This window comes from Salvelinus namaycush, chromosome 38 (genome assembly GCF_016432855.1).
Source record: "Salvelinus namaycush isolate Seneca chromosome 38, SaNama_1.0, whole genome shotgun sequence".
Classification (NCBI taxonomy): domain Eukaryota; kingdom Metazoa; phylum Chordata; class Actinopteri; order Salmoniformes; family Salmonidae; genus Salvelinus; species Salvelinus namaycush.
This window is the reverse complement of record NC_052344.1, coordinates 14,574,805-14,597,692: the sequence shown is the minus strand read 5'-3', so window position 1 is coordinate 14,597,692 and position 22,888 is coordinate 14,574,805. Positions and strand designations below refer to the sequence as shown.

The 22,888-nt window shown below is 42.0% G+C and overlaps 1 gene segment (V, D, J or C); it reads left to right on the top strand.

The window, feature by feature from the left end:
• Positions 1-7,554: 7,554 nt before the first annotated feature.
• LOC120031854 lies at positions 7,555-22,808 on the top strand. The segment is given in 3 exon segments: positions 7,555-7,587; positions 21,579-21,657; positions 22,228-22,808. Coding segments are annotated over 3 exon segments (429 nt in total).
• Positions 22,809-22,888: the final 80 nt, after the last annotated feature.

Genomic DNA, 22,888 nt, shown 5'->3' with positions numbered 1-22,888 from the left:
AGCTTCCCATAAAAAGTTGGGTGAATTTTGGCCCATTCCTCCTGACAGAGATGTTGTAACCGAGTCAGGATTGTAAACCTCCTTGCTCTCACACGCTTTTTCAGTTCTGCCCGCAAATTTTCTATGGGATTGAGGTCAGGGCTTTGTGATGGCCACTCCAATACCTTGACTTTGTTGTCCTTAAGTCAATTTGACACAACTTTGGAAGTATGCTTGGGGTCATTGTCTATTTGGAAGACCCATTTGCGACCAAGCTTTAACTGTCACGAATCCCGCCGAAGATGGTGCCTCTTCCTGTTCGGGCGGCGCTCGGCGGTCGTCGTCGCCGGCCTACTAGCTGCCACGATCCCCTTTTCTGTTTCAGTTAGTTTTGTCTGATTAGTTTCACCTTTTTCTTGTTTGGGTTTTGTTTTGGGCTATTTAAACCGGCTTTTGTGCGGGCTTGTTTTTCTGTTCATGGTGTGTGGATTATTGTGGATTCCGTTTTCCTGGACAGTTTCATCCTATTTGTTGGACTGGGTATTTTATGCGCCCTTGTGTTTGGCGTGACCGTTACTCTGTTCTTGGAATAAAGATCCACGTTTTGAACTACCCTGCTCTCTGCGCCTGACTCCTCCACACACTACTCCTAGAAGCCATTACATTAACTTCCTGACTGATGTCTTGAGATATTTCTTCAATATATCCACATAACTTTCCATCCTCATGATGCCATCTATTTTGTGAAGTGCACCAGTCTCTCCTGCAGCAAAGCAACCCCACAACATCATGCTGCCACCCCCGTGCTTCACGGTTGGGATGGTGTTCTTCAGCTTGCAAGCCTCCCCCTTTTTCCCTCAAACATTACGATGGTCAGTATGGCCAAACAGTTCTATTTTTGTTTCATCAGACCAGAGGACATTTCTCCAAAAAGTACGATCTTTGTCCCCATGTGCAGTTGCAAACCGTAGTCTGCCTTTTTTATGGCGGTTTTGGAGCAGTGGCTTCTTCCTTGCTGAGCGGCCTTTCAGGTTATGTCGATATAGGACTCGTTTTACTGTGGATATAGATACTTTTGTACCTGTTTCCTCCAGCATCTTCACAAGGTCCTTTTCTTTTGTTCTGGGATTGATTTGCACTTTTCGCACCAAAGAGCGCTCATCTCTAGGAGACAGAACACGTCTCCTCCCTGAGCAGTTTGATGGCTGCGTGGTCCCATGGTGTTTATACTTGCGTAATATTGTTTGTACAGATGAAGGTGATACCTTCAGGCGTTTGGAAATTGCTCCCAAGGCTGAACCAGACTTGTGGAGGTCTACATTTTCTTTCTGAGGTTTTGGCTGATTTCTTTTGATTTTCCCATGATGTCAAGCAAAGAGGCACTGAGTTTGAAGGAAGGCCTTGAAATACATCCACAGGTGCATCTCCAATTGACTCAAACTATGTCAATTAGCCTATCAGATTCTTTTAAAGCCATGACATCATTTTCTGGAATTTTCCAAGCTGTTTAAAGGCACAGTCAACCTAGTGTATGTAAACTTCTGACCCCCTGGAATTGTGATTCAGTGAATTATAAGTGAAATAATCTTTCTGTAAACAATTGTTGGAAAAATTACTTGTGTCATGCACAAAGTAGATGTCCTAACCGACTTGCCAAACTATAGTTTGTTTACAAGAAATGTGTGGAGTGGTTGAAAAACGAGTTTTAATGACTCCAACCTAAGTGTATGTAAACTTCCGACTTCAACTGTAAATTTACTCTCATGTTTTCAAACAGAATTAAAAGGGCATCTGATCCAACAAATACTCTCCAATAATTTCTACAACTGATAATTTGATAATAAACCTTGAAGGTTTGCTCTCAGAAATCACACTGGTAAACAGTTACTTTCCATGACATACTGTATATATTCATCATGTTTAATTCCAAATATGATTTTATTAAATGAGATGTTTTAGCAATGGTTTTCTTCAAAGTGTAGTCTACACTTCATTATATTTCCCCTGGTCTTCTCTACCTCCAACCCCCTGGGGACAGGGTGAACATCTGGTGACAGTGCTGCTCTATTCTGGGACAAGCAGAACCACCCAGCCCTGTCTATGCAAATCTCAGTTTCACTCCCACAGCTACCAGTCTAGCAGTTGAACAGTTTCACTGCCTGAAATACCCTGGACTGGGCCAGATGTGAGGTAGTGGATGGGATTTAACCTCCATGGTGGATTCAGTGAGGGAGACATAACAGATATACCATCATGTAATTAATGACACATGAAAATTCTATTATACTTTATGTAGATAGTGTATGTCTCTACACGAATGTGTCAAATGTTTGATCCCAGCATCATGTCTTATTCACAGATGTAACAGTCAGTAACCTGCTCATAAAAATAGTTAAAATAATGCTTGCTGATCAATATTTGGTTGTGAGGTTCATATGGGGATTGTATCTAGGGGGGCTGATGCTGATGTAACATAACCTTATTTTTCTTTACTTCTCTACATCTTATTTTGCATGTTGGACTGGTATTGTGAGTATTTCAGAACTTCAAATAACTTTTGGAGGTCCAGCACAATGATGATGATGATGATGATGGGCAACATGTGATCTGAATGATGCTTTCTAAACATATTCAAAGTTGACTTCACTAACCAGTGTTCCATGTCACTGTCTCTTGAATGACAGAACCTGGGTTTTTCAGAACTTCAAATAACTTTTAGGTGCACTACAATGATGATGATGATGATGATGATGATGATGATGATGGTGATGATGATGGGGAACGTGTGATCTTAGTGATGCTTTCTAACATATTCAAAGTTGACTTCACTACACTAGTGTTCCATGTCACTGTCTCTTCCCCCAGAGCAGCTGCAGTAGGTTCCAGATGTAAATATGGTTGAATCTTTGCTTGAAATTCACTACCTGACAGAGGGATCTTACAGAGACTGGGGTTTTTATTCTGAAATGATGTGAGACATTACTATTGTTGCAAATAGTCCGTTCAATATATTATGTCACATGTTAAGGCAATGTTTACACATGAGCAAAATGGGAGGAATACTATTGCAATCCAGACATACGGTTGTTATCACTTAAGGAATGATTTAACATGAGGGGGGATACGTTGACATAGTCAGCATCACTGATATATTTAGCTCAGTGTATTTTAGTTCAGCCAGTGTTCCATGTCACTATCTCTTCCCCCTCAGCATCTGCAGTCACACCCAAATAGTGCAGTTACTGTGACATCTGAGGGAGGTATTTGTACGGCTCTATATCACTGTGTGAACACCCAGGCACTTACAAGGTGTGCACTCTGACAGTAGTAATCTCCTGCATCTTCAGCCTGGACTCCACTGATGGTCAGAGTGAAGTCACTTCTAGATCCACTGCCACTGAATCTAGACGGAGTCCCAGACTGTAGTGTTGTAGCACGGTAAATAAGGAGTTTAGGAGCTCCTCCAGGTTTCTGTTGGTACCAGGCTAAAAAGTTATTGTTGTAAACATTACTGCTGGTTTTACACTTCAGAGAGACCATCTGTCCTGGGAGAACAGTTTCCACTGAAGGAGTCTGAGTCACAGTGTGCTGTCCTTTGGATCCTGGAAAATAGAATAAAAACATTTATATGAAATAAATGTTACATGTTGTAATGAATAGTTCTGAATAGAAATATTAACATTAATATACTGTATGTTATACCTTTGTGTAGATATAAATATTTTTCAACAACAAATTCTGAAAATGTTAACCTTGAAAGCAGAAAGCAAATATCCAGATGAAGATGGTGATAAAAGTCATGGTTGTTGTGGGTTCTGTTGTCATGAAGGACAGCTCTCAGTCATGAATTGTTCAACTCACAGGGATATAAACACTCCCAGAGCACTGGAGCATTTGCTGTCTATGCAAAGTGTCCTCTCTATGCAAACAGACTTTATTGGTCCCCAGGGAAACTGTAGTTGAAGAGCTCTTCTTCTTCTTCTGAATTGGGTTGGGTTGGCGGATTGCATCTATTTTAAAGGTGCATACACCTCCACCTCATTAGTCCTGTTCCTAAAAGGACAAACTTACACACCAACTAACCCTACACCTATATACCACTATTTCGTAAAAATAAAATCACCTCCCCATTAACTCTTCTGCAATAAAATCCCATACACCCTGTTACTTCTCCTCACCTACCACCTACACATTAAAACCCACTACCCCATTCCACTACTTTGACCCTATCTGCTCCTGCACCATTCCAACGACCTGGGAGGACAGGACACCACCCCTCAACACACCCTGTAACTCTTCTGAAGTAAAATCTTGTATAACCAAATAGTTCTCTGCAGCTGCCACGACAACATCTATTCTCTGTGTTTTACCTACCATTTCTGTGGAACAGTTGATAACCAATTCTATGAATGCTAAGAAGACAACCTTACTGAAGTATAACTCCCTCTGTGCTGGCACAAATCTTCTACTCACTGGGATCCTCTCAGGATCCCTCCAACCTTGACCCATCCTCCTCTACTTCATTCACTGCCTCAGCATATGACACCCTCTGCACTACTCAGACTCTGGCCACTTCAACCTGCCTCTCTCGCACCGGACACTTCCGACCTCCAGCAACATGTGCACCCCTACATTTGACACACAACTTTATCCAGTGAAACTGCACAATCCTCTGTCCCATGCCCTCCTACACACTTCCCACATCTTGGAATCTCCCTCCTACACACTGCTGCAACATGACCATAAACGTTGCACCTGAAACAGAGCAGTGGCTTCTGCACAAAATCTCTGACAGGATAACTAATATATAATATATCCTTACATGTCTGGCTCAAAATTCAAAAGGACTGACAATGACTCCTCTGTTTCACCACGCTCACCACCGGGTCAGTGTTGCACCAAACGGCGGGTGTCACAAACACCAGGAATTTTCAACTTCAATCGCTACATCCACACTTAATGCTACCCTAGAAATCACCCCTTTCAATGGTGCCCTGTTCTTAAGAGTAAAGCAAGAAACAGCTCTTGACCCAAGTTGCATGATACGAAGTGCCTGCTGCCTCTGATCAGAAGAAACACAAACAAATATCACAAGTCCACTACAGGTTACGTTCACTGATTCAATTACCACCAACTCCTTTCCCACCCACCATGAAACCACAACTGGATCCGTCAAAAGGCAAGGATCCACTTTGTCAAAAAATGTCACTCTTATTGGTCCAAATTCTTCTTTATCATGTCTGATGCCATTCTTCCTCAACACACATCTTGCCACTACACTCAGCTCTTCTCCATCTTCCTCGCTGTCCATAATCACATCTATCTGTTCTATGTAAATCTCAGTTTCACTCCCACAGCTTCCAGTCTAGGAGAACCCTGGACTGGGCCAGATGAGGGAGTGGACTGGTTTGAACCTTTATGGTGGATTCAGGGAGGGAGACATAACAGATATGCCATCAATATAGTTAATATAATGCTAGATGATCACATTAATAATTGGTTGTGAGGTTCATATGGGGATTGTATCTAGGGGGGCTGATGCTGATGTAACATCACCTTATTTTTCTTTACTTCTCTACATCTTATTTTGCATGTTGGACCGGTATTGTGGGTACAGCACAATGATGATGATGATGATGATGGGGAACATGTGATCTGAATGATGCTTTCTAAACATATTCAAAGTTGACTTCACTAACCAGTGTTCCATGTCACTGTCTCTTGTATGACAGAACCTCAGGTTGTTTTAGTGGGTTATAATCATGTTATATGATCTCTGTAAATATTGTTCAATCTTTGCTTGAAACTCATTACCCAATAGAGGGACATAACAGAGATGGGGATATTTATTCTGAAATCATGGGAGACATTATTATTTCACATAGATAGAGTCCATTCAACTTATTGTCTGAAATTTTAAATAAAAGGTTTGTTAGCCAAAGCAAAAGGGTTGGCATATTTATGTAGTCTGGACCTATGGGTGTTGTCAGTTCAGGAATGATTTCACATGAAGGTGGATAAGTTTACATTATAGTCAGCATCACTGATATATTTAGCTCACTGTATTTTAGTTCAGTCAGTGTTCCATGTCACTGTCTCTTCCCCCTCAATACCTGCAGTAGGTCCCAGCTGTAGCAGTACAGTCACTGTGCAGTCTGACTGGACCACTGTGGTAACTCTAACAGTAGTAATCTCCTGCATCTTCAGCCTGGACTCCACTGATGGTCAGAGTGAAGTCACTACCAGATCCACTGCCACTGAATCTAGATGGAGTCCCAGGCTCAAGTTCTTCAGCATCATAAATAAGGAGTTTAGGAGCTCCTCCAGGTTTCTGTTGGTACCAGGCCATACAGGTGTAATCCCCAAAACAAACATCTGCTACATCTGCACTGGTTTTACAGTTTATAATAACTGTCTGTTCTGAGAGAACAGTTTTCATAGCAGGAGTCTGAGTCACAGTGACCTGTCCTCTGGATTCTGAAACAGAGACATTCAATAACTTTTATTTGATTTGTGTTTGTTTTGTCTAATTTTAGGTATTATTCAGTTTACATATTTCAATTAAATATTACATATTTAGATTACATATTACTTGTAAGGAAGTCATTTTAGGAGCAATAATAAGGAAAACACAAAATAACTATGGTCAGAACGTGACAGTAATAGTATCACTGTGGTGGACTTTTGGTAGCGGCACCAGACTTGATGTTGGACGTAAGTAACACGCTCTTTGATATTTCCTTCAGATAATTTTTTGGGGGTATTTTACTTTCTGAAACTCTGTCTCAATGAAAATATTGCGATTTTACATATTTTACTGTCACGCCCTGGCCTTAGTTATCTTTGTTGTCTTTATTATTTTAGTTAGGTCAGGGTGTGACATGGGGGATGTATGTGTTTTGTATTGTCTAGGGGTTTTTGTATGTTTATGGAGCAGTGTCTAGTCTAGGGGATTGTATGTCTATGGTTGCCTAGATTGGTTCTCAATTAGAGACAGCTGTCTATCGTTGTCTCTGATTGGGAGCCATATTTAGGCAGCCATAGTCATTAGGTAATTTGTGGGTGATTGTCTATGTCTATGTGTAAGTTGCCAGTGTCTGCACTTATTTGTTTTGTATAGCTTCACGTTCGTCGGTTTGTTGTTTTGTAGTTTTGTTTAAGTGTTCTTCAGTACGTCGCTTAAATAAATAGATTATGTATTCACTTCACGCTGCGCCTTGGTCCTCTTCTCTTTCACGTTACGACGATCGTGACAGAATCACCCACCAACCTAGGACCAAGCAGCGTGATGACGGGCAACAACAGCAGCGGCCGAGGACACAGGACTCCTGGACTTGGGAGGAGGTATTAGACAGCGGAGGACCCTGGGCACAACCAGGGGAATATCGCCGCCCCAAGGCAGAGCTGGAGGCAGCGAAAGCAGAGAGGCGCCGGTATGAGGAGCTAGCACGGCAGAGCGGCTGGAAACCCGAGAGGCAGCCCCAAAGTTTTCTTGGGGAGGGGCACACGGGGAGTGTAGCTGGGTCAAGTAGGAGACTTGAGCCAGCTCCCCATGCTTACCGTGAGGAACCGAGGATGGAACCGGAGCCAGTCGGGGTGGAGTTGGAGGTGAGCAGGGCGAGTGAAGTAGAGACTGTGAAGGATCTAATGGGGAAATTGGAGGAGAGAGTTATGAGGGAGGTGCTGTGTTGGTGCTTGAGGCACGACATCCGCCCGACGGAGCGAGTCGGGGACTTGATGTCACCTGAGTTAGCTCTCCATACTCGTCCTGAGGTGCGTGCTATCCGTCTGGTGAAGACTGTGCCAGTACCACGCACCAGGCCTCCTGTGCACCTCCCTAGCCCTGCACGTCCTGCGCCAGCTCAACGCACCAGCTCTCCTGTGGCAGCCCCTCGCACTCGCCCAGTGGTGCGTGTTCCCAGCCCAGTACCACCAGTGCCAACACCACGCACCAGGCTTCCAGTGCGTCTCCAGAGCCCTGTTCCTCCTCCACGCACTCGCCCTGTGGTACGTGTCTCCAGCCCGGTACCACCAGTTCCGGCACCACGCACCAAGCCTCCTGTACGTCTCCAGAGCCCTGTGCGCCCTGTTGCTGCTTCCTGCACTAGCCTTGAGGTGCGTGTCCTTAGCCCGGTACCACCAGTTCCGGCACCACGCACCAGGCCTACTGTGCGCCTCAGCCAGCTAGAGTCTGCCGTCTGCCCAGCGCCGTCTGAGCTACCCGTCTGCCCAGCGCCGCCTGCGCTGCCCGTCTGCCAAGCGCCATCTGTGCTGTCCGTCTGCCCAGCGCCGCCTGCGCTGCCCGTCTGCCCAGCGCCGTCTGAGCCGCCCGTCTGTCCGGAGCCGTCAAAGCCGCCCGTCTGTCCTGAGCCACTAGAGCCGTACATCAGTCAGGAGCCGCTAGAGCCGTCCGTCAGTCAGGAGCCACCAGAGCCGCCCGTCAGTCAGGAGCTGCCAGTGCCGCCCGCCAGTCAGGACATGCCAGAGCCGCCAGTCAGCCAGGACCTGCCAGAGCCGCCAGTCAGCCAGGACCGGCCAGAGTCGTCAGTCAGCCAGGACCGGCCAGAGTCGTCAGTCAGCCAGGACCGGCCAGAGTCGTCAGTCAGCCAGGACCGGCCAGAGTCGTCAGTCAGCCAGGACCGGCCAGAGTCGTCAGTCAGCCAGGACCGGCCAGAGTCGTCAGTCAGCCAGGACCGGCCAGATTCGTCAGTCAGCCAGGACCTGCCAGAGCCGCCAGTCAGCCAGGAGCTGCCAAAGCCGCCAGTCAGCCAGGAGCTGCCAGAGCCGCCATCCAGTCAGGAGCTGCCAGAGCTGCCCGCCAGTCATGAGCTGCCTGCCAGTCATGAGCTGCCTTCCAGTCATGAGCTGCCTTCCAGTCATGAGCTGCCCTCCAGTCATGAGCTGCCCTCCAGTCCGGAGCTGCCATTCAGTCCGGAGCTGCCCCTCAGTCCGGAGCTGCCCCTCAGTCCGGAGCTACCCCTCAGTCCGGAGCTGCCCCTCAGTCCCCTCAGTCCGGAGCTGCCCCTCAGTCTGGAGCTGACCCTCAGTCCGGAGCTGCCCCTCAGTCCGGAGCTGCCCCTCAGTCTATAGGAGAGGTCTATATACTACAATGTTAACAGATTAACAGGAGAGGTCTATATACTACAATGTTAACAGATTAACAGGAGAGGTCTAGATACTACAATGTTAACAGATTAACAGGAGAGGTCTAGATACAACAATGTTAACAGATTAACATGAGAGGTGTAGATACTACAATGTTAACAGATTAACAGGAGAGGTCTAGATACTACAATGTTAACAGATTAACAGGAGAGGTCTAGTTACTACAAAGTTAACAGATTAATAGGAGAGGTGTAGATACTACAATGTTAACAGATTAACAGGAGAGGTCTAGATACTACAATGTTACCAGATTAACAGGAGAGTTCTAGATACTACAATGTTAACAGATTAACAGGAGAGGTCTAGATACTACAATGTTAACAGATTAACAGGAGAGGTCTAGATACTACAATGTTAACAGATTAACAGGAGAGGTCTCGATACTACAATGTTAACAGATTGACAGGAGAGATCTAGATACAACAATATTAACAGATTAGCAGGAGAGGTCTAGACACATGCAGTAGAAAATACTGTGAATATGAGTAGGCTATTCTGATCAGATCCATTCCTAAACAATATCTGTATAACAGGTATAACTGACACCGTATGACTAGTAACTCTAGTTATTTAAACACTTTATACTTGTTTGGTTCATAAATCTGCTTTATATCATATTACTTTAGTGTTTTCTCTACATCTTTTAAACAATCTAACTTTAAAACTTCTTTGGGCTGCAGGGGCAGTATTGAGTAACTTGGATGAAAGGTGCCCATTCCAAACGGCCTCGTACTCAATTCTTGCTCGTACAATATGCATATTATTATTACTATTGGATAGAAAACACTCTCAAGTTTCTAAAACCGTTTGAATTATATCTGTGAGTAAAACAGAACTCATTTTGCAGCAAACTTCCTGTCAGAAAGTGAAAAATCTCAAATCGAGGCTCTGTTCCAGGGCCTACCTAATCTTTTGCTTGAAATCTATTAGTATACATGCACTTCATACGCCTTCCACTAGATGTCAATAGGCAGTGAGAGAAGAAATGGAGTGTATAGCTTGATCTGAGGTCGAATAAGAGCTCTTGGCATGACGTGACACCAATTTCCTGTTTTCAGGAAGGCGCGAGAAGGAACCGGGTATTGCCTTCTGAAAAGCTGTCGTTATAGACGGCTACTATCTCCGGCTTTGATTTTATTTGATAAATGTGACAATATCATCGTAAAGTATGTTTTTTCAATATAGTTTAATCAGATTATTGAATTTTTTTCGGGAGTTTTGGCGTGTTCCGTTCTTTGCGTTTGTTCACGATGGAGAGCTTCGCGCCACTTGGCAAGTTTTGCTTGCTCATTCGAGAGGGAAAAATGACATTCTAAATCCAAACAACGATTGTTCTGGACAAAGGACCACTTGTACAACATTCTGATGGAAGATCAGCAAAAGTAGGACCCATTTATGATGTTATTTCCTATTTCTGTGGAAAATGTGTCGTTGTGTTTTCCGCTTTGATTTTGGGCGCTCTCTCGCAATAACGTAAGCTGGATGTCGTACTGAAGTTATTTTTAGAATTCTAACACGGCGATTGCATTAAGAACTAAGCTATCTTTAATTTGCTGTCCAACATGTATTTTTTAGTAACGTTTATGGATAGTTATTTGATTAGAATAGGTGCCTCTCCAAGATTTCTCCGAACATTTTTATTGCATTTTGCCTAGTATTCACATTGTATAACCACGATTTGTGCTGCTAAATATGCAAATTTTCGAACAAACAATATATGTATTGTGTAATATGATGTTATAGGACTGTCATCTGATGAATTTTGAGAAGGTTAGTGAAAAAATTAATATCTTTTGCTGGTTTATTTGTTATCGCTACTGTTGGCTTGAATCAATGCTGTTGTGTTTTTGGCTATTGTGGTAAGCTAATATAATGCTATATTGTGTTTTCGCTGTAAAACACTTAAAGAATTGGAAATATTGGCTGGATTCACAAGATGTTTGTCTTTCATTTGCTGTACACCATGTATTTTTCATAAATGTTTTATGATGAGTATTTAGGTATTTCAATTTGGTCTCTGTAATTGTTCTAGCTGCTTCGGTGCTATTTCCGATTGTAGCTGCAATGTAAAACTATGATTTATACCTCAAATATGCACATTTTTCGAACAAAACATAGATTTATTGTATAACTTGTTATAAGACTGTCATCTGATGAAGTTGTTTCTTGGTTAGTTTGGTTGGTTCTTGGTTAGTTAGGTTGGTTTTGTGCAAGCTACCTGTGCTGTGAAAAATGTCTGTGCTTTTTTGTATTTGGTGGTGAGCTAACATAAATATACGTGGTGTTTTCGCTGTAAAACATTTTAAAAATCGGACATGTTGGCTGGATTCACAAGATGTGTATCTTTCATTTGCTGTATTGGACTTGTTAATGTGTGAAAGTTAAATATTTCTAAAAAATGTATTTTGAATTTCGCGCCCTGCACTTGAAGTGGCTGTTGTCATATTGTGCCCGGCTTCGGGCTTGCAGCCCAAAGAAGTTAACATTCATATTTAGAGGATATTTACAATTCACTTCATTTCGATGTGTTCTTTGCTTAAGATAATTTCTTACTGTAGCTGTACTTGATGTAGTTACTTAGTTGATGTGTTCTGTTTGTTCCAGGTAACAGTGCCCCCCCCCCCCCCCCCCCCCCCCTAATGAGGAGCTGTCCAGTACAACAACAGCCACACCGACGTGTCTGGCCAACAAGGGCTTCCCCTCAGACTGGACCATGAGCTGGAAAGTGGACGGGAACAGCAAGAAGCAGGAGGCCAGTCTCTGGGTCCTGGAGAAGGATGGTGTCGTGTCTTTGCTATCATTAAATTGAAGACTTATAGTTTTTATCAAAGATTCCTGTAATTAGGGATTACGCGATCAACTGAGTAATAACGTAACTAATTAACTATGAATTCTGGGGGTACCAGGGAAAGTAGTCAGATTACAAAGTTATAATTTCCCAATATAACCTTTCAGATATTTTCATATCTGATCAATAGTCTTCTGATTAATGATTTATTTATTTTTACCTCACGTTAGTCTCATTCCAAACGTCGTAAATTGTTGGTTATCTGCACGAACCCAGTCTTCACTATGAGTCATCCATACATCAATTGTCTTAAATCATTTATTTATTACTAACTAAGTAATTCACAGAAATGCACAAACGAACAAACAAACTTAAAATGGTTACATGAAATGGGAGAAATATGCCCTAGTGGGCTGAACCGGCATGGCGGCTTGTTAGACAAAGGGAAAATTGCGTTCGACTAAGAAGTCACTACAGAGTCCATAATTATAACAATTGACATGCTAATCCTTACACATGAACGCTCACTCATTCGGGAACAATTGCAATCAATATATATATATATCTACGCTCGGTGTGTGTCGTCTTGATCGTTGGAGAGAAGTTAGTTTTTGTTGGAGTTCCTTCTGTCGTAGTTATTGTGGATAGTTCAGAGTGACATTCGTTATAGAATGGATGTTTCGGCGGTTGTCTTTCTTCGCGTTCAATGATACCGAATTCCTAGCTGCAGACTAGTCGTCAATATCAAAGACTTGTTCTTATTCGTCTAAGAGTTTAACCACGTGGTATGGTTAAAGATTCAGCAATGGTACTTAACCTTCGTTCTCCTCCTATGGAGAAAAACATGGTCTATTGATAATTTCTCAGAGTTGGGCTTTTATTCGGATAGCAGAAAGGGGCTGTCCCAGGATGTCTGACCCTAACTGGGCTCAGGGGCGGTCCTTGGATTTAGTTCAAATCAAAAGGGATTTGTATTTTTCTTCATTGAAAACAGTCCAAATTCATATTACACAATTATACAAACAGTATCATACTCACTCATTCATTTTGTACAACAAACAGATGTAAACCTCATATCTGAGGTTATTATATAAACAGCGGTATGGTAATGTAGCCACCCAGTCTCCCATGAGTTTCCCACATTGTGACCAATGGACCGGTTAATAGCTGGGATCTTCACCGATCTTTAATACTTTTTCAGGAACATGAAATCTGTTCGTACCTCAAGTTCTGTGAGGTGGAAGAAAACTTCCTTTGTCCTGAAAGTTTACCCTCTCTCTAATACTGTTGGGCCGTGAGGAGATTCTCAGGAATTTACGACGTCTCTCTGTGACCACAGCATGGGTTGAAGGGGGCAGGGAGAGGCAGGGAGAGGGGGATGGGGCTTGCTATACCCAAGCAGGCAACGTCATGACAATGGTCTGTACAGCTGGAGCAGCACCCTGACTCTCACTAACCAGGAGTGGACCAAGGCAGGAGAGGTGACCTGTGAAGCCCAGCAGAAATCCCAGACTCCAGTCACCAAGACCCTGAGGAAGGCTGACTGTTCTGGGTAGGACCCCTCAGTCACACACCCCTGTGGAGAGAGGCTGTTGGTTCCTCTGCTTTGACTCTGTTCTGAGATCAGATGTTCTCTGTTTTATTGATCACTGACATGTAGACTAACAGAGGGCTTTGCTTGGGTTCATGTATCAATCCTCTCTGTAGACTGAGGTTGTATCAGTGTTAGATTTGAAGTGTTCTGTTTTATTACTATTTGATTCTGTAGGAATGTTTGTTTTGATGCTTTGATGAATAGATGAAAATAAAGATTTCCCTTTGGAACAAATATTTTGTTTTCTCTTTTTGTAATTAGACTTTTGATCAATATCTTGGACTCTCACCAATGTGATTAGACCTGCATTTATCTAAAAAGTTGTCCACATAATATTACAAGTATCACAGCTTCAAGATTGTCAGTCTTCTCTACCGCTAACCTGCTGGGGACAGAGTGAACATCTGTTGACAGTGCTGCTCTATTCTGGGACAAGCAGAACCACCCAGCCCTGTCTACGTAAATCTCAGTTTCACTCCCACAGCTACCAGTCTAACAGTTGACCACTATCTGAAATACCCTGGACTGGGACAGATGAGTGAGTGGACTGGTTTTAACCTTTATGGTGGATTCAGGGAGGAAGACATAACAGATATGCCACCATGCAATTAATGACAGATAATATGGGTGTTATACTTTATGTAATAACACATATTTAACAACCTTTTAGTTCCCTCAAATGGATTACGTTTCATTAAACAAAGATGGAATTTTCTTTACACTTGAAGCAGAAAGCAAGTGTCCAGATGAAGATGGTTATAAAAGTCATGGTTGTTGTGGGTTCTGTTGTCATGAAGAACAGCTCTCAGTCATGAAGTGTTAAACTCACAGGGATATAAACACTCCCAGACCACTGAAGCATGTGCTGTCTGTGCAGAGCATCATCACTATTCAGATAATCTTCTGGTCTTCTCCCCATCACCATTATTCAGTAAATTTAGACCACTAAGGATCCATCAGATTAAAACTGAGAGTCCATTACAATCTGATGATCTTGCTCTTACAATTGTCACCAAATAATAATAGAAGTCCTATTTATATGTAAATAAATTAAGTGAATAAAAATATAATAAATACAAAGCTATAATTGGTTTAACTACCAAAACATATGATCACTATCAATGTTGTTTATCAAGACAAAACCATCCTTAATACTGAAGAAAATATGAAGAAAAAACTCATATTAATGTATCTAAAGAACATATATTGACTTTGTCTGTTGATTAGTGTTATACTGTTATGGTAATATGGTATGTTAACATATTGATATTTATGGAAAAGAGGAATACTAATTTGTCTTGTTTTGTCCCCTGCAGGCAAAGTAGTGTTAGTGCAGTGAACTGTGTGGACTGAATGCTGGACTACTGGACTATTGGACTGCCACTGAGAGAAAAGGGTCTCCACTGTGCAGGACTGCTACTCTGTTCCTGACTGAGTTCAGCTCCCTCCCTCCTCTCCTCTCCTCTATCTCTGACCAGACACACCATCATGTAACGTCTGGAGAGTGATGGGTGTGGAGTCAGACGCAGAGAGCAGAATGTCAACGGGAAAAAAACGCTTTAATGTCCTTTAGCACAGTAACCAGTACAAACATGGGTGAAGCCCAAAACACAGGCGCAACAAACCCAAAACCATAGTTACCAAAATACAGGACAGCGAAAACCCAAAAGTACACAAACACCACTAACGTAAAATAACAACAAGCCCGCACAAACACCAGCGGGCTAAACGAACTTAAATAACACCCATCCCAAAACCCCAACAAGGAACAGGTGAAAACAATTAGACAAAAACAAACGACGACCGCCGAGCGCCACCCGAACAGGAAGGGGAGCCACCTTCGTGACACATCATTACGATACATGAAACCCAATATGTTCCCTTTATATTAAGATTTCATTGTATTTATTTATCCTTTATTTAACATGAACATTATATTTTTCAAGTGAGCCTTGGTCAAGGCAGCAGCATCCATACAGTATACACATGAGACACAACACCACATAAAACCTAACAATGAAGGGAAGTTAAAACATTAAAAGAGCAGGTTTAAAAACGTGCAGTCTGTGGTCAGCAGTCCTCCAATCCGGGATTTAAAATCATCAATCAGAATAAGATGATGTAATTTTAAGTCCTTTTGCAAGGTGTTTCAATATGATGGGGCAGCAAGGCTAAAAGCCCTCTTACCAAACTCAGTTCTTGTGTTGAGAACATTATATAATACAGTTCTGTGATCTCAGACAGTAATGTCCATGACTCTGTAGGGTGAGTAAAGTTCTTAAATATATTGGCAGCTGCCCTAAGATGTCTTCATAGACAAACATGTACCAGTGAGTCTGTGACTTCACAGTTAAGGATGGCCATCCTGCTTACTGATACAAGGTACAGTGATGTGCTAGAGGTATTGTGTTGGTTACTACTCGAACAGCATCATGGTAGAATGTCTAGTGTGTGCAGGTAAGATCCTGGAACATTCCAGAATATCACCATAGTCCAACAAAGGATAGAAAGTGTCTGCAACCAGGTCTTTTCTTGCTTGAAATGAAAAACAAGACATATTCCTAAAGAAAAAGTCCAGATTAAGTTGCAGATTTTTAGTGAGCTGTTAAATGTACAAAGTCATTGTTGGTATCCTCTGTTTCAGAAGATACCAGATTTGAACCTTTTTGTAGATAGATGGTTCATGGGTCTCCATGGGATATCTAAGAAAAAGGAGTAAAAATGCAGAAAGGAACACATGGGATAATGACTGAATATGATCTAACAGCTTTGAGTTATAAGACATAGATATTGTTGTTCAGCTCTACTACACACTGTGTCATTGTACTGGATCATCTCCTCCCCTCAGCACCTGCAGTAGGTCCCAGCTGTAGCAGTACAGTCACTGTGCAGTCTGACTGAGGGAGGTTTTTGTACGGCTATGTATCACTGTGGACCCAAAAGGTGCTACCAAGCCAGTTTGTGTGTTCACTCTGACAGTAGTAATCTCCTGCATCTTCAGCCTGGACTCCACTGATGGTCAGAGTGAAGTCACTCCCAGATCCACTACCACTAAATCTAGATGGAGTCCCAGACTGAAGTGTTGTAGCACGGTAAATAAGGAGTTTAGGAGCTCCTCCAGGTTTCTGTTGGTACCAGGCTAGATAGTTATTGTTGATCACATTACTGATGGTTTTACAGTTCAGAGAGACTGTCTGTTGTGGGACAACAGCTTTCACTGCAGGAGTCTGTGTCACAACGTACTGTCCTCTGGCTTCTGAAAAATAAAAATAAAAATGTATATAAATTAAATATTACATATTGTAATGAATAGTTGTGAACAGAAATATTAACATTGATATACTGTACATGTAAACACTGTAGATTAAATTAATCTTCAACAATAGATTCTGAAAACTGTAACCTTGAAAGCAGAAAACAAGTGTCCAGATGAAGATGGTGATAAAAGTCATGGTTGTTGTGGGTTCTGTTGTCATGAAGAACAGCTCTCAGTCATGAAGTGTTCAACTCACAGGGATATAAATGCTCTCAGAGCAGCGGAGCAGATGCATTATGCAAATGAATGTTTCAAATCTATTTCAGTTTCCAAGTAGGCTCCAATGATTAGAGTATTTTATCCTTCATGTCACAGCTTTTATAACATCAAACAGCAACTGTTTACTCAGATAACTAATGTATGGTACCTTTTATGTCACACCACCATTATATTGTTATTCTGATGATGATCAAATCAAATTGTATTGGTCACATGCACATGGTTAGCAGATGTTAATGCGAGTGTAGCGAAATGCTTGTGCTTCTAGTTCCGACAGTGCAGTAATATCTAACAAGTAATCTAACAAAATCACAACGACTACCTTATACACACACAAATGTAAAGGGATGAATAAGAATATGTATGTATAAATATATGGATGAGCGATGGCCGTGCGGCGTAGGCAAGATGCAGTAGATGGTATAGAATACAGTATATGCATAAGAGATGTAGGACATGTAAACATTATTAAAGTGGCGTTATTTAAAGTGACTAGTGATCCATTTATTATACTGGCCACAGATTGAGTCTGTATGTTGGCAGCAGTCTCTCTATGTTAGTGATGACTGTATTGATGACAATAATGTATTATTAAAACGAGAGGCTGCCTGGATCTTTAACTTAAAGACCCTTGCTCCCTTGGTCTGTCACGTTCCTGACCTTATTTCCTTTGTTTTGTCTTTGTTTAGTTGGTCAGGACGTGAGCTGGGTGGGCATTCTATGTTATGTGTTTCTATGTTGGGTTCATGTTCAATTAGCCTGATATGGTTCTCAATCAGGGGCAGGTGTTTTACGTTTCCTCTGATTGAGAACCATATTTAGGTAGGATGTTCACACTGTTTGTTGGTGGGTGATTGTTCCTGTGTCAGTGTTTGTGCCACACGGGACTGTTTTCGTTCGTTCGTTCGTTCGTTCGTTCGTTCGTTCGTTCGTTCGTGTGTTCTTTTCTGTTCGTGCGTTCTTTTCTGTTCGTGCGTTCTTGTTTTATGTTCTCAAGTACAAGTCTGTTCACGTCGTTTATTGTTTTGTAGTTTGTTTAAGAGTTTTTCCGTCTTCGTCTTTCTTAAATTAACAAATATGTATTCAACCCACGTTGCGTTTTGGTCCGATCCATGCTCATCCTCAGACGAGGAGGAGGACGAGCGTCACATGGTCTCAACGTAGACTTTGATCTGAAGCCATTCTTGTGATTATTGTGACTTTGCCATTGTAATTGTTTGTAAGCTTGTGTAGTATAAAATGAATCTATGATCGTATGCTATCCATTTGTTTTTTGTATGCTGTTCTTTGTATGCCATTTTAATATTTGAGAATTAACCAATGATATTAGGCCACTCTTGGCCATGATTACAGACACCTGTGTGTCTTTCGACACTATATAAACGAGTCATCCCGCAGTGTTTGTGATTATACCCTGATGAAGACAGCTTGTCTGTTGAAACGTTGGATATAAAAATGTTGCATCTGAGCTCCTAGAGTGTGCGGCTCTCCTTTATTTTCAAGTGATGACTATTTAACAGTCTGATGGCCTTGAGATAGAAGCTGTTTTTCAGTCTCTCGGTCTCAGCTTTGATGCACCTGTACTGACCTCGCCTTCTGGATGATAGCGGGGTGAACAGGCAGTGGCTCAGGTGGTTATTGTCCTTGATGATCTTTTTGGTCTTCCTGTGACATCGGGTGCTGTAGGTGTCCTGGACGGCAGGTATCTTGCCCCCGGTGATACATTGTGCAGACCTCACTACCCTCTATAGTTGCCGTACCACGCGGTGATACTGCCCTACAGGATGCTCTTATTTGTGCATCTGTAAAAGTTTGTGAGTGTTTTCGATGACAAGCCATATTTCTTCAGCCTCCTGAGGTTGAAGAGGCGCTGTTGGGCCTTCTTCACCACGCTGTCTGTGTGGGTGGACCATTTCAGTTTGTTCGTGATGTGTACGCCGAGGAACTTAAAACGTTCCACCTTCTCCACTACTGTCCCGTCGATGTTTTATTTTTTTTATTTTTTTATTTAACCTTTATTTAACCAGGTAGGCAAATTGAGAACACGTTCTCATTTACAATTGCGACCTGGCCAAGATAAAGCAAAGCAGTTCGGCACATACAACAACACATAGTTACACATGGAGTAAAACAAACATATAGTCAATAATACAGTGAAAAAAATAAGTCTATATACAATGTGAGCAAGTGAGGTGAGATAAGGGAGGTGAAGGCAAACAAATATATGTATAAATAAATAAAAATATAAAAAAGGCCATGGTGGCGAAGTAAATACAACACAGCAAGTAAAATAAAAAATAAAAACACTGGAATGGTTGGTTTGCAGTGGAAGAAAGCGCAAAGTAGAGACAGAAATAATGGGGTGCAAAGGAGCAAAATAAATAAATAAATACAGTAGGTAAAGAGGTAGTTGTTTGGGCTAAATTATAGATGGGCTATGTACAGGTGCAGTAATCTATGAGCTGCTCTGACAGCTGGTGCTTAAAGCTAGTGAGGGATGTGGATAGGGGGGTGCTCACTCTGCTGTTTCCTGAAGTCCACGATCATCTCCTTTGTTTTGTTGACGTTGAGTGAGAGGTTATTTTCCTGACACCACACTCCGAGAACCCTCACCTCCTCCCTGTAGGCCGTCTCGTCGTTGTTGGTAATCATGCCTACCACTGTAGTGTCGTCTGCAAACTTGATGATTGAGTTGGAGGCGTGCACGGACAAGAGGTCATGGGTGAACAGGGAGTACAGGAGCGGGCTGAGAACGCACCCTTGTGGGGCCCCAGTGTTGAGGATCAGAGGAGTGGAGATGTTGTTTCCTACCTTCACCACCTGGGGGGGGGCGGCCCGTCAGAAAGTCGAGGACCCAGTTGCACAGGGCGGGGTCGAGACCCAGGGTCTCAAGCTTAATGATGAGTTTGGAGGGTACTATGGTGTTGAATGCTGAGGTGTAGTCAATGAACAGCATTCTTACATAAGTATTCCTCTTGTCCAAATGGGATAGGGCAGTGTGCAGTGTGATGGCATCGTCTGTGGACCTATTGGGGCGGTAAGCAAATTGGAGTGGGTCTAGGGTGTCAGGTAGGGTGGAGGTGATATGATCCTTGACTAGTCTCTCAAAGCAATTCATGACGACAGAAATGACTGCTACGGGGCGATAGTCATTTAGTTCAGTTACCTTAGCTTTCTTGGGAACAGGAATAATGGTGGCCATCTTGAACCATGTGGGGACAACAGACTGGGATAGGGATTGATTGAATATGTCTGTAAACACACCACCCAGTTGGTCTGCGCATGCTCTGAGGACACGGCTAGGGATGCAGTCTGGGCTGGCAGCCTTGCAAGGGTTAACACGTGTAAATGTTTTACTCACATTGGCCACGGAGAAGGAGAGCCCACAGGCTTTGGTAGCGGGCCGTGTCAGTGGCACTGTATTGTCCTCAAAGCGAGCAAAGAGATTGTTTAATTTGTCTGGGAGCAAAGCGTCGATGTTCACAACAGGGCTGGTTTTCTTTTTGTAATCCGTGATTGTGATTTTCTGTAGACCCTGCCACATCAGATATAATGAACTGTCTGTTCACTCATGCTTGGTCTCTCATATAAGTTCCTCTAATCAGTTAGTGAACACTTCTCTAAACTGAAGCTGGTAGGATTCCTCTGGTAGTGTTGTCTGTCCTCTGTGACTTTACCACCACTGTTAAATCTGAGATCAACATGTTTAATAAAGGAATATACAACATGGATCACTATCACTACTGCTGCTGCTGTTGTCTTTCATATGGACAATATGGAGAAATACTAGCAACACTGATCTAATGCTGGACTGTACCTACAGACTAGGAGAACACCTGATACACAGAGGAAGGAAAAAAGACTCATATCTGGATTTAAGATACAATTCGTATTTGTACTACCTAGAAATGTTATTATGAAGTGTTTGTTCTATCTGGAAAATGTTAAAGTGTATTTATGTTGACTATGATTCTGTATGAGTGATCTTCACTGTAACAGCTGCAGCATCACAACACAGAGAGGTTTTTGTACCAGCAGTAACGGGGATTGTATCACTGTGGTTGACTTTTGGTAGTGGCACCAGACTTGATGTTGGAAGTAAGTAAACACCAAATTAACTGTTTTATTCACGTTTTTATGTCATGTTTCAGTTTCTCTATACATTTAGCCTCAATATTGAGAATTTAAAAAAAAAACATTTAAGATGATTTTTAAAAAATGCATACGGCCTTCACATAATATGGTCAATTAGAATATAAATGTTATTACATCTAATCAAATTTGACCTGCATTTTTGAAAGATGGAAGTGATTAGCCTACATTTTAGACTAGTTGTATGAATAAACATACTGCACCTAGTAGGACATGTACAATAAACTGTAGGTTTAAAACAAATAAACAATAAACACTTTCTTTCAAATGTAGAAGATAAAACAATATTTGGCAAGTATTCATACCATATTAGAGTTAGATATTTGAACCACAGTCTAAAGAAATTCAGCTTCCCCAATGGTCAGGAGGTTTTTGTACGAGCAGTAACAGGGATTGTATCACTGTGGTACACTTTTGGTAGCGGCACCAGACTTGATGTTGGAAGTAAGTAACAATCTCTCTTCATATTTCTTTCTGATTACATTTTGTTTTTTACTTCCTTAAATATATTATGATTTTATAAATCTTTATTTTAAAGACATTGCATTTTTCTATGGCTTTTCACTGAGCCTTCTTTCAAATAATATTTTATTCAATCAAAATGTTAAATAGTAGGTTTTTTGTATGTCTGATTTGTTTGAGAGCAGACTTTATAACTCTTAAAGTGTTGGTTATTGCAGTTATTGTTGCTTTGTGAAAGAGTCTTATGTTTGCATACAACCTCTTGGATTATCTTCATATACTGTAGATGTTCTGAGTATTCTGATCAGAAACAATCCTAAAATATCTGACATACTAGTAACGCTAAAGTTAACCACTTACACTTGACTCATATTGTTCATTATTCTGCTTTGTATATCTATCATATTACGTTTTGTGTTTTCTTCAAATCTTTTACCAATCTAACTACATTATATTTAAAAGGCATTTCCAAATCAATGTATTTGTATGTCTATTGCTTTTAGAAATCTTTTAGACATAGTAGATGCAGTTGATGTGTTCTGTTTGTTCCAGGTAACAGGGCCCCCACCCTCACCGTCCTGCCCCCCTCTAGTGAGGAGCTGTCCAGTACAACAACAGCCACACTGACGTGTCTGGCCAACAAGGGCTTCCCTTCAGACTGGACCATGAGCTGGAAAGTGGACGGGACCAGTAAGAACCAGGAGACCAGTCAAGGGGTCCTGGAGAAGGACGGCCTGTACAGCTGGAGCAACACCCTGACTCTCTCTGCCCAGGAGTGGACCAAGGCAGGAGAGGTGACCTGTGAAGCCCAGCAGAAATCCCAGACTCCAGTCACCAAGACCCTGAGGAAGGCTGACTGTTCTGGGTAGGACCCCTCAGTCACACATTCCTGTGGAGAGAGACTGCTGGTTCCTCTGCTTTGACTCTGTTCTGAGATCGGATGTTCTCTGTCTTTTTGATCACTGACATGTAGACTAACAGAGGGCTTTGCTTGAGTTCATGTGTCAATCCTCTCTGTAGACTGAGGTTGTTTCAGTGTTAGATTTGACGTGTTCTGTATTATTACTATTAGATACTGTAGGAATGTTTGCTTTGAAGCTTTGATGAATAGATGAAAATAAAGATTTCCCTTTGGAACAAATATTTTCATTGTCTCTTTCAATAAACCCAAATAGATATAATCTTAAATGTTGTTGAATGATGTAGCAATATA